General features: G+C 41.8%; 1 protein-coding gene across 6 annotated transcripts in view; it reads left to right on the top strand.

The window, feature by feature from the left end:
• Window positions 1–3,296: 3,296 nt before the first annotated feature.
• Window positions 3,297–12,043, top strand: part of Znf18 (zinc finger protein 18) — a 22,795-nt gene continuing 14,048 nt past the window's right edge. For 2 of the 6 annotated variants that reach the window (XM_028783171.1, XM_028783167.1), the window contains exons 1-2: window positions 3,297–3,385; window positions 10,678–11,164. In XM_028783171.1, coding sequence (XP_028639004.1) covers window positions 10,778–11,164 — 387 coding nt within the window. In that variant the 5' untranslated portion in view covers window positions 3,297–3,385; window positions 10,678–10,777. Of the gene's footprint in view, window positions 3,386–3,723; window positions 3,853–10,239; window positions 11,165–12,043 lie in introns of those variants that run through there. The other 4 variants (XM_028783173.1, XM_028783170.1, XM_028783169.1 and 1 more) reach the window with 3 other exon arrangements.

Below are 12,043 nucleotides of genomic sequence, written 5' to 3'. Positions count from 1 at the left end.
TTCAATCAGTTAAACAGTTTAAAGCTAAACTAGTAATTATCCTGTCCTCTGTGCTTATATATACTATGAAATATGCAAGAAAATAAAAGGATGAGGTAAGAATAAAAACACATTTGTTATTTACTAAATAAAGTTCTCGTTAAAATATAATGAACACTGGATTTGAGCAGATGCTGTTTTACTATTCTGGGATAGTAAGGAGACTTTTAAGGTCTCCTTCTAAGTTCAGTATATTTTTTATGGTTTTAACCATTGTCAAGGTAAAACACTAAAACACACTTCACAAAACTACAAATGAATAAATTACATTATTAGCTACATATTTAATTTTTAAATATCATTTGTTACTATTAATTTCCATAGTCCCTCATATAAGTCAGTAGCTCTTCCAAACTAAATGCGTAGTTTTCATTTTTAATTTTAACCAATAATCTCACAATGAAAGCACTAAAATATTTCATATGGAACCTTTTATATGTTGATTCTTGCCTATTTAGGACTCAAATAGAGGCTGCCAAACATTTTCCATTAGGTTTAATAACATTTCATAAAGTACTTTACAGTTTGTATAAGTGCAAACTACAGAAAAGGTTTTTTCATGCTCTAGCACTACACACAAGCACCACAATATGTACACATATAATCTTCACATATACTTTACATAGATTATCTGTATGTATAATTTACATATATATACATATGTATCATATGTATTTTGCTGGCCTCTTGGTCATATCTGATTGAGTTAGCACTGCTCTTTATTCTACTATATTGCATATATAGTATTTTATCATAAATAATTATTAAGAATCTGATTATGAATGTGCTCTGGGGTCTGGGTATAGGGCTCCATTGGTAGAGTGCTTGACTAGCATGTACTAAATCCTAGGCACCAAGCTGGCAAGATGACTCAGTAGGTGACAAAGCTTGAGTTTAATCCTGGCACCTACATGGTGGGAAGAGAGAACTGACTCCTAAAGTTGCCTTCTGACTTCATACACCTTGGTACAGGTACCCATAATATATATGTACACACACACACACACAAACATACACACACACATTCTGCTTTATACCCTCAGTACTGCATATATCTGGGGGTGGTAGTACATGTGCTAGTAAAATCCTAGCACTTGGAAGTAGAGGCAAGAGGGTCTGATGTGAGTTCAAGGCTAGCCTGGGTTACAACACATTCAAAATGTAGTTCTCCATATTCTTTAAATGTGCATCTTTGAGCTGACATTGTTATGCAGGGAACTTTTTAAAAAATCACATGTGGGCTGGAGAGATGGCTCAGTGGTTAAGAGCATTGACTGCACTTCCAGAGGTCCTGAGTTCAAATGCCAGCAACCACATGGTGGCTCACAACCATCTGTAATGGGATCTGATGCCCTCTTCTGGTGTGTCTGAAGACAGCTACGGTGTATTCATATATAATAAATAAATAAAACTTTAAAAAAATTATAAAAAAAATCACATGTGCATTGTTAGGGTTTAGTTAAAATCAGATAACATAATTCACACACCTACTGAACTCAGTACATGCCAACTTGCCTGTCTCAATAGGTTTCAAACAAGCAAAAATATTGTTTGTTTTTGAGACAGGATCCCATGTAGCTCAGGCTGGTCTTGAACTCACATGTTCCACAAGAAGAATCTCCCTTTTCCCTCATGACAGACTCTCAAGTCTGCTCAACACAGGAGCCAACTCATTCTGTTATATTTGGTCCCTAAAAGTCAGATTTCTCGCATGCTAGAGAGGCACTCACTCCATAACCGAGTTGTACTCACCCTCTCCCTCGGTAAATGGTCTTTTGTGGGAACTATTTGTTGCTATGGTCCAGGGCTCAGAGTTTGTACCTCTTTATTTTTTCCTATTGTCTCAGGGCTTAGACCTTTGTTATTTCCTCTGCCTGGAAAACTTGCCCTGTACACAAGGTTTGCTCCTTAACTTCCGATCTCAATTCAAGGTTGTTTTATCTGTTCATCCTCCCTCATTCTACGGAGACTATAATACAACTCTAATACTACCCGTCTTACCTAATTACTTTTTTTCTACTTAGCATTACCCAACATGCTTATTACCTGTGCATTTATTTACCTATTGTTCAGCTTTCTTCAGAAAAAAGTATTTTAAGTACCAGATAGAGTGTTGCATGTGTAGCTCACTGCTATATCCCTAGTGAATGAAAGTAAATATTTATGACGTAAATGAAAATAGATGGCACTTTCCTATTATTTCCTCAGCTAAGTTAGATGTCTTCCTATTTTTTTAAATGTGTTTTGCTTGTTCAATCTGTTCAAAAAGTGTCATGTCTCTTCTCAATTGCCAGCTTAATTTAAAAAAAAAAAAGCCACAGAGACATTCCTTAGAACTGTCAACTTGAGTTTTGTGGATTCCAGGGTTGCCTCTATTCGCTCCCTGAATTTCAGAACGAAATGTGTGTGTAGCTACGTCTCCACATTTCCCGTGGGAAAAGCCTCAGCTTCAGTCGGATTCTCATAGGTGCATTGCACAACTCCGGGGTTTGAGTTACTCTGATCTCCCTTGACTGTTGTTCAACTAAAGCCCAACGCGTTTAACAGGAACCTTATCAAGGTTCCGACCAAGCCACCTGATCTTGGAAGTGAAGTTTCTCGGAATTGAAAATAACCAGCGAGGCGAGTCTCTAGCTAAATGTCTGATCAGTCAGCCAAACTCTCCTGTGATAGCCACTTCCGCCACTGCCCATCTAGAAATCTGTCAACTACGTATGTCTTTTGACTTCTGAGTCAACGATTGCTTCAACCAGGTTATTGTGAAAGGCTTTCTAACGAACTGCGATCCTTTTGGCACCAAGGACTTTGAGTACGTGCCGAGTCCCTTTCCTACTGATCAGTTTTTCAAGCATGTGCACATACCATGCCCCCCGCCGTGTTTCTTTGGAGTTGTCAACCTTTCTAACCACAGGGGAGGGAGAGCACACATCTCTATTCCAAAGCTGTCTTGTCTGTCGGTTACTGAAGACTTAGTACTGGATTTGGACAGGAGGCTCTGTCAACTGGGTTTAGTTACACGAGATGACAGCTGTGGCCCAGAGCAGGACGGTCTGAAATGGGCGAAAAGGCTGCGGGCACAGCCTGGGTTAGAAAACAGGATCCAGCCGGATGAGTGATGGTGGGAACTAGGAGCTGGCGGCCCAGATAGGGGAGGCGCCAGACGCGGGTCGTGAACTGGAGCACTTCTTGGGAAACCAATGGGAAAGCCGGCCTCAGGTAGTCCCTCACTCGCCCCGCCTCACCACGCCCCTAGCTCCGCCCTAGCGCCGCGCGCGTGGCCCGGGCCGCGGAAGCGCGCAGCCGTCTAGCTTCCGGAAGTGCGCCGGGTCCGGCGGCCAGAGCAGAGGTAAGCGCGGCGGCTGGACGCACTGGAGCGGTAGCTGACTCCTGGGGTCAAACCTGAATTCGCTCCAGCTCGCTCACTGCCGGGAGCGAGCTGCAGCGGGGACAGCAGTCTCGGCCCCGTGCCTGTCGCGCTCTCGGGTTCCTGTCGCGTTCGCGGGAGACTGGAGCGTGCGGGGGAGGGGACTCGGGGCGGAACGTAAAGTGGGCTCTTCCGGGTTGCTCGCCCCAGGAGAGGAATCGGGATGGTGCGGGCCGGGCTCCGGTTGCACACTGCCAGGAGGCCAGCCGCTAGTTTCTGGCCCTCGGCTGCTCCGTGCAAACCCCCAGAAGTCTGCTCTAGCTCTTCCTGGGGTTGAAGCGTTGCTGCTTGGGTGCCTTGGAGGAACCAGATTTGTCAACTTTTAATACTTACTTTACAGAGCTGTCAGGAAGGTCAGCAATAGCAGGAGCAAAGCCTACATTGGCCTGGTAAACAAAGGGCTGCCTACATGTGAATCCTGTGTATAAACTACGTGTGTATAGAAAAACTGCTGGCTTAGATGTGCATTTCACTTCGATTTCTTAAAGCATCAGTAATACAAATATAACTGATGGTCATGAGTTTCTTCTGTGAGGAGTGAGAAGTAAATTCTCATCAGGACACAAGTCTCCCTATACAGTAATTTAATTTTGAGTAAATGGACGCCTTCTCACAAATGCCTGGGTGGTAGCCAGCAGTTGGCTTTTTACTGCACAGAACAAGTAGTATTAATATCATAAGATTTAAATATGTAAGATTTATTGTTCCCAGAATAGCATTTCTTGAATATTCTCCAAATTAGTGTTAGGAACTAATTCTGACCAATCTTACAGGTATAAATTTTGCCGATTGAAATTGTGTTATTTTTGTAAAACTCAGGAAATAGTTCACTTAGATAGTGAAGGAGTTTTATATATTTCATTTCTAAAAACAGAGCCTTCCTTGAAAGTTTTCCTCCTGAGCCAGTGGTTCTCAACTTTCCTAATGCTGAGACCCTTTAATGCAGTTCCTTTCATGGTGATGACTCCCAACCATAAATGAATTTTTGTTGCTACTTCATAACTGTAATTTTGCTACTGTTATGAATTGTAATGTGAATTATCTGTGTTTTCCCATGGTCTTAGGTGACCCCCATGAAAGGGTCTCAACTCCTAGGTTTCAAGCTGCTGTTCAAAGCCCATAATATTTGGTAAACTGTGATTTCATGATTATTTTGTGTGAAAATATATTGTAATTTCCATTGTGATGTCTTTCTGACTACTGATTACTAATTTCTACAAGTTGGGATTTCCAGACCCCTTATTGGTGTTGATTTCTCATTTAATTACATTCTGTCCTGGCTAGTTCTATGTCAAATTGATTTCATCTGAATGGAGAGAACCTCAGTTGAGAAAAACGCCTCCTTAAGATCTGGCTGTAGGGCATTTTCTTAATTAGTGATTGATGGGGAAGGGTCCATGGCATTGTGGGTGATACAGTCCTGGGCTGGTGGTCTTGAGAGTTCTCTAAGAAAGCAAACTGAGGAAGTTGGGAGGAGCAAGCCAGTAAGCAGCATCCCTCCATGGCCTCTGCATCAGCTCCTGCCTTCAGGATCCTGCCCTGCTTGAGTTCCTTTCCTGACTTCCTTCAGTGACGGACTATGATGTAGAAGTGTAACCTGAGTAAACCCTTTCCTCCTCCTAGCTTGCTTTTGGTTATGATGGTTCATCAGAATAATAGTAATAGTAACCAAAGTTAGGATAGAATACTGTGGTTACAGAATACATACTAGAAGTTTCCAATTGTATGAAATGTGTACATGGTTTGTTTTCCTGAGTATTTCTTATGGACTTACTTAAGCATACTAGAGCTGTGGGGTTTAGCTCTGGTTGATACTAGAAGTCAGGACAGCACCTCACTCATGTAATATCAGCATTGGGGAGGCTGATGCATGCAATGCAGTTACCTTGAGTTCCAGGCTAGCCTCGGCTATAGAGACACACCCTATCTCAAAACAACAGCCTCAAGTACGAACCACCCCCACACACAAACCAAATGATCAACAAAACACTGATACTAGGTGTGTATACACTTCTATTTCTAGATGATCTGACCCATCTGTTTTAATGACATGACATCTTATTTTTCTTTTTGTCAGTACTATTATAGTCACACTGTTTATTATTGATGAGCCAACACATTTCTCAAAATGAAATGACACCCCCCACTTTGTCTTTGTGTTGGCTAGTTTTATGTCAAGTTGGCACAAGCTATAGTCACCTGAGTGGTCCTCAGTTGAGAAATTGTCTCCATTAGGATAGGGCTGTAGGCAAACCTGTCCGGCATTTTCTTAATTAGTAATGAGAGAGGGCCCAGCCCATTGTGAGTAGTGCAACACTTAGCGGTACTGGGTTCTTTAAGAAAGCAGGCTGAGAAAGGCAGTAAGCAGTCCTCCATGGTCTCTTTCTGCCTCCAGGTTCGTTCCTTGTTTGGGTTCTGGTCCTAACTACTTTGGATGGTTAACTGTTAGATTAAAAATGTATATGAAACCCTTTCCCCAACAAGTTGCTTTTGTTCACAGTGTTTCTTCACAGTAGTAGAAAGTCTTAACAAGTCTTCAGTCAGCTTGGCCAAATATATTAGTGAAGTCATACCAGTTTTATATGCTAATGCCATATACTATTTTCATATACTATGCCAGCTCCTAGTCTTAGCAATCAAAATTAGACTCAACATCTGTAGTATATTCAGTTCAAGCACGTAAGGAACACTAATGAAAAAAATCCTAGACACAAGTTTTTATAAAACTGGAAACTTCAAGTATGCATTCTCCACAACTACAGTGTAATTTTAATAGAAATATACTCATGTAGAAATATATTCATTAATTTTTATTTTTAAACTATTTTTTTCTATCTAACAAGTTAATTTCTGGTTCTGGGCATTGAACCCAGGATTTTACACAGGCTAGTCAAGTGCTTTAACCACTTGGCTATATGTCAGGTTATTGTGTCTTTATATTTAAAATGTCTCTTTCAGATAGCGTATATCTGGGTCTTGCTCTTTAAACTCTGAAGGCTCTGTCTTGTAGTTTGAGTGTTCATTCCATTTGCATTTAATGTAGTTTTTGGTATGGTTGGGTTTTACTCCACTGCACTGTCTTGTTTTCCATTACATTGTTTCTGATAATTTCTCTTTTCCTGAGACATTTCTGGTTTTTTGTTTTGCTTTAAGAAAGTTATTTTTTATGTGTGTATGAGTTTTTTGCTTGCATGCTTGTTTGTGCACCTTTGTGTGCCGGGTGCCAGCAGAGGAGGCTAGAAGAGGGTGTTGGATCCCTTCAAACTGGAGTTCCAGATGACGAGGGGTCACTTTGTGGGTGCTGGGTATGGAACCTGGGTCCAGGGTCATCTGGAAGATGAACCATTGCTAACACTATGCGTCTTTAAGCTTTAATTAGAGTTTAACCTGTCAAAGTCTCTGTTGTTGTACCGGTTTATATATCCCAGTTCCAGTCTGTCAGTTCTCACCTTTTACTTGACACTTCCCATTTCCCAACTGACACCTCCCACCCCTAATTGCCTTTGATTTTTTTTTTCTTCTGATTTGGCAAGTCACAAATATATTAACAAAAGTGATTCATTAAGTGTGTCTTCCCCCATGCAATTTTAATATCTCTTATACTATTATTACTTGAAAACCTTAAATGACATACTTTTTTACTTGTTTTATACATGAGTACCCTTTTTCTCTTTTCAGACACACCATAAGAGGGCATCAGATCCCATTACAGATGGTTGTGAACTACCATGTGGTTGCTGGGAATTGAACTCAGGTCCTCTAGAAGAGAAGTCAGTGCTCTTAACTGCTGAGCCATCTCTCCAGCCCTGACCTTTTTTATTTGTATATGTATGTGGATGTTCACAGTGCACATGTGGTGGTCAGAGCACAACTTGTAGAATTTAGTTCTCTCTTTCTACTGTGTGGGTCCCAGAGATCAAACACAGGTTGTCAGGCTTAGCAGCAAGTGACATGACCTGCTGAGCCATTTCACTAGCCCTCATCTGCCTTTTATGGAAGTTATTGAATAAAAAAATATAGTATTTGCACTCACCAGACATTGACTATTTTTGCTTCCTTTTCTGAAGATAGACGATAAATAGTGTCCTTTATTCTTGTAGAACATATTCACCGATGACAAATTTTCTGGGTTCTTTTTGAAAAATTTGTTTATGACTGTGTGTGAGTGTGCAGTGTGTGTGGTATATGTGTAATGTGTGCACGTATGTGGTGTGTGTATGGTATGTCTGTCTCTATATGTCTGTATATATGTACATAGTATGTATGTGGTGTGTGTGTGTGCATGCATGTATGTGTCTGTGCAGTGTGTGTGTGTATGTGTGTCTCTGTGCATGTGCTATGTGTGGTGTGTGTTTTAGTTTGTGTGGTGTGTGTCCGAGTGCATGCATGCTTTAAGACACTGAACCCAGCGCCTCGTGCATGATAGGCTAGCATTCTACATAGCTCCTGTAAACTGTGTATTTTAATTCGAATTGGTAAAGGATATTTATGCTGGACTTGGAGTTGTTTTTCTTTAAGCCCTTGACCATGTTGAAGTTGTTTTTTTGTTGACTGCTTCTTTTTCTTGCCGTAGACTCTTATTTTCCTATTTCTTTGTGTATCTAGTAATCTCATATTGCATTCTGACTCTCACGGTGGGTGTGTTAGTGATGCTGAAGGCCGGTTATGTATGTTCTTGAGAAATGTTACTGTTTGTTGGAGCAGGCAACTAGGCTTTATCTTACACTTTGATTAAGCAAGTCGTTAGAAGGAGCAGGGTGCTTCCCCACAGCTTTTCACATTGATAATAAACTGCTATCTGTGAATCTGGTGGCTACTCGGTTTTAGGTTTTGTTAGGGCAGGTGAGAGTAGGTCTTACTGGAAAAAACTCTTTGGTTTTTTGATACAGGGTTTCTCTGTTTAGCCCTGGCTATCCTGGAGTGATTATAAAAATTCCAGTGCCTCATTCCTGATTGGCCTTTTGTGTGTGTTCTGATCTTTGCTAAACCTTGGTGTTTTATCCTGGTGATAAGCAGCCTCAAGCCTGTACCAGGGCTTAGGGGACACTCCATACTGACATCTGTCCCCATTCGCAAAGTTTCTCCCTGCTGTGTTCTTCAGAACAGAGTCATTCCAACAGCGTTCAGCTGTGCTCATGTTGCCTCAGCTTGTTGAAACCATTGTGCTCCATGTGAACTCAGCTTTCTGTACTGCTGTAGCTAAGTTGTCCTCACATAGCTAGCCACTATGGCCGTGGGCTTACCTCACCAATTTCTCTCAGCACTGCATTCTCACTTGCTCCATGGAGTACTTAAAACTGACTGTCTTACAAGCTTTCTCCATTTTGGGAATTGGTTGTAGCTGGTTTGTATTGTCACTTATTTTGCCAGGGCCAGAAATGCAATTCCCCAACTATGTAATTTTTTTTTTTTCTTCGAGACAGGATTTCTATGTGTAGCCCTGGCTGTCCTGGAACTCACTCTGTAGACCAGGCTGGCCTCGAACTCAGAAATCTGCCTGCCTCTGCCTCCCAAGTGCTGGGATTAAAGGCGTGCGCCACCACCGCCCGGCGATATTTTTTTACTTTAGTAATGTTACCTTAGTACCACTGAGTACTACCTGCATATGTGAATGAAGTGTGTAGGCTCTTTAAAACAACAACAAAACCCAAAAAATAAAACACATAAACTTAGAGAGGTCCTCATGAAAAACACATGGTATTAAGCTGTTCTTACCTCTCCTTTTTTGCATCCTTGAAAGAAAATTGCTCTGGTTGGTTTTTGAATGTTACACTTATCTTTCTTTTCCTCCTTTTTCTCCCCCTCCCCCATTTCTGTCCTCCTCTCTCTTGTCCTTCTAATTTAATTTATTATTATTGTATATGTGTATATGGTGTGTGTGTGTGTATTTGCATATTTGCCCACACACATGCCATTAGTGTTATAGAGAAATGGTGATTGTTAGTATCTTCCTTTATGATATTTTGAGGGTCAGTTCAGTGACCCACTATTATGAGCACCTGTAATAAAGTCAGCTATTAACAGAATAAATGATCCTTTGAGAACACTTTAATGATAACTTTGGCATTTACTGCTTTCCTTTTTACTGCCTCATTTGCTGTCTTCTGAATCCTGATGCTGTGTTAGCTGGCTTTGTGTCATTGTACAAATACCTGAAATAAACAAGGTTTATTTTGGCTTATAGTTGGAACTATAGGCTTTCGTCTATGGTTTCTTGGCCCTATTGCGTTAGCCCTGAGATAACATGGTATGCTGATATGGAAACATATTACCCTTTCAATATTAGCCTGTATTCCTAGGACTCTTGGCCATGTCTGTCTGTCTGTCTGTCTGATCTATTTTGAGAAAGGGTCTCATGTATCATGGATTGGTCTTGAACTCACAGTTTAACTGAGCATGACCTTGAACTACTGATTTCCTTGTTTTTACTTCCTAAGTGCTGGTATTGAAGTCATGAGTCACTGTGCCAGTTTACAGATGCTAGAGATTAAACCTAGGACTTTGTTCATATTAAGTAGGCACTATACCCTCTGAGCTACATCCCCAACCCTGAATAGCGTTATGTATGAGCTTACAGGTACAGAAGATACCTGTAATACAGAATACAGAAGTATGTGTTTACTTGGAAACTCATAGTGAAATGATTTTACGTGTGCATTTCTTTCATATTTTTCTTTTTAAAAGTTTAAACATTTATTATTGAGTATGTGCGGCTACTCATGTGCACACTACAGTGTACGTGTGGAGGTCAGAGAACAACTTTTGGGAGTGGTTCTCTATTTCCATGGGATAAGGGGACCCAAGTTGTTAGGCTTAGATAACAAATGGTTTTATCTGCTGAGGCATCATGCCAACCTCTTATTTTTTCTTTTTGGAATAGAGTCTTCCTACCTACCAGAGATATACCTTGAACTTGCTATATAGCCCAGGTTAGCCCCACACTCACCACCTTCTAAGAGCCAAGATTACAAGTGTGTGCTTTCCTGCCTATATGGTACATTCCATTCTTCTGTAGAGTCTCTGGACATTTGACTACCAATGGAGAATATAAATATGGGCAGGATAAGGCTGTAGTTTGCTTTATACCTTCAAGTTTACAACCTCTCAAAATAGCATTGTATACATGCTGAACAGTTACAGGCCTGCAGGCCTTTCAGGGGGAGCACACATGTGTGTTGTTTCTGACTATGTGTTGTTGTATTGTTCATGTACAGCATTGGCTCTCATTCTTCAACATCCTAGAAGTCACAGGTCTCCCTAGAGACTGCTCCATCCTGGAAGCCCCTCACCTGAAAGGCCCTGTGAAACCAGACAATGCCTGTTGACTTGGGGCAGGCCCTGGGCCTGCTTCCTTTTCTGGCCAGGGTCAAGGATGCCACATTCTCTGGATCAGATGCTACCCAGCAAAGAGAGCTTGCCAGCCCTGAGACTGCTCGCCAGCTTTTCAGGCAGTTTCGTTACCAGGTGATGTCTGGGCCCCAGGAGACCCTGAGACAACTCCGGAAGCTCTGTTTCCAGTGGCTGCGGCCAGAGGTTCACACCAAAGAGCAGATCCTAGAGATTCTCATGCTGGAGCAGTTCCTGACCATCCTCCCTGGGGAGATCCAGATGTGGGTGAGGAAACAGTGTCCCGGCAGTGGAGAAGAGGCAGTGACCCTCGTGGAAAGCTTGAAGGGAGATCCCCAGAAACTCTGGCAGTGGGTAAGCACACTATGAGGTTCCTCTGGGGCTTCTCTGGTTCATTATCTTTTTTCTTGACAGTTCTTATGACCTCAGATATATAGGATTCTCAAACCAATAACCAATCCTTCAATTCTGTGATCCAATCCAAGTATCAGCAAGTCAGTCCAGTTCCGATAGCTATCTACACAGGACCAGAGCCCAGCCCCACAGAGCTGTTCTGGTACTTCAGATGCCACTCACAAATGCCATGTCTTAGCAAATTGGCTGTCCAGTTTGATGATCAGTGACCTATAGGACCCAGGAATATGCTTTTATTACTTTATCAGTTTATTATATAGAGTAAAACTCACAAGTAGATAAGAGGGAGACAGACAGGGTGCTTCCCAGTCCTGTCTCAGTGTGCCACTTTCTCAGAACCTCAGTGAGTTCACCAACTGGCGGCTCTAGAAACCTCATTGTTTATATTTTCTTTTTTTCTGGGGATTGGTCTCACCATTCTGACATAGTTGCTTAACTCATTTGCCATCAGTGGCTGAACATCCCTCTCCCTTCCCTAGAGTTAGGGGTGGGGTCAGCTGAGAGTTTTAAGCCTGGAATCCCATGATTGCTTATTTTGGCAACGGGCCCCTTCCTGAATCTATTTAGGGGGCTGCAAGAGTTGGCTGCCCAGCAAGGACTTGGAGGAGGGTGAAAAGTCTGCATTATGCATGATTCCTGTGCTAGGAGGTTCAAGGAGCTCTCCCCAGAATAGAACACCAAGACCATAGCATATGCTGCTTACACTGAATTTAATAGACGGAGGCTGCCTAGGAGAACATAATGTTAGTGGTATGATTTGAAGGTCTCTCAGACCTGGTTCAGGCCTCAATTTCTGGTCTGTTTTTTAGGGGTTAAAAG

Source organism: Grammomys surdaster, unplaced genomic scaffold, assembly GCF_004785775.1.
Source record: "Grammomys surdaster isolate TR1022 unplaced genomic scaffold, NIH_TR_1.0 1019, whole genome shotgun sequence".
Lineage (NCBI taxonomy): Eukaryota > Metazoa > Chordata > Mammalia > Rodentia > Muridae > Grammomys > Grammomys surdaster.
This window is presented reverse-complemented; position numbering and strand designations above follow the sequence as displayed.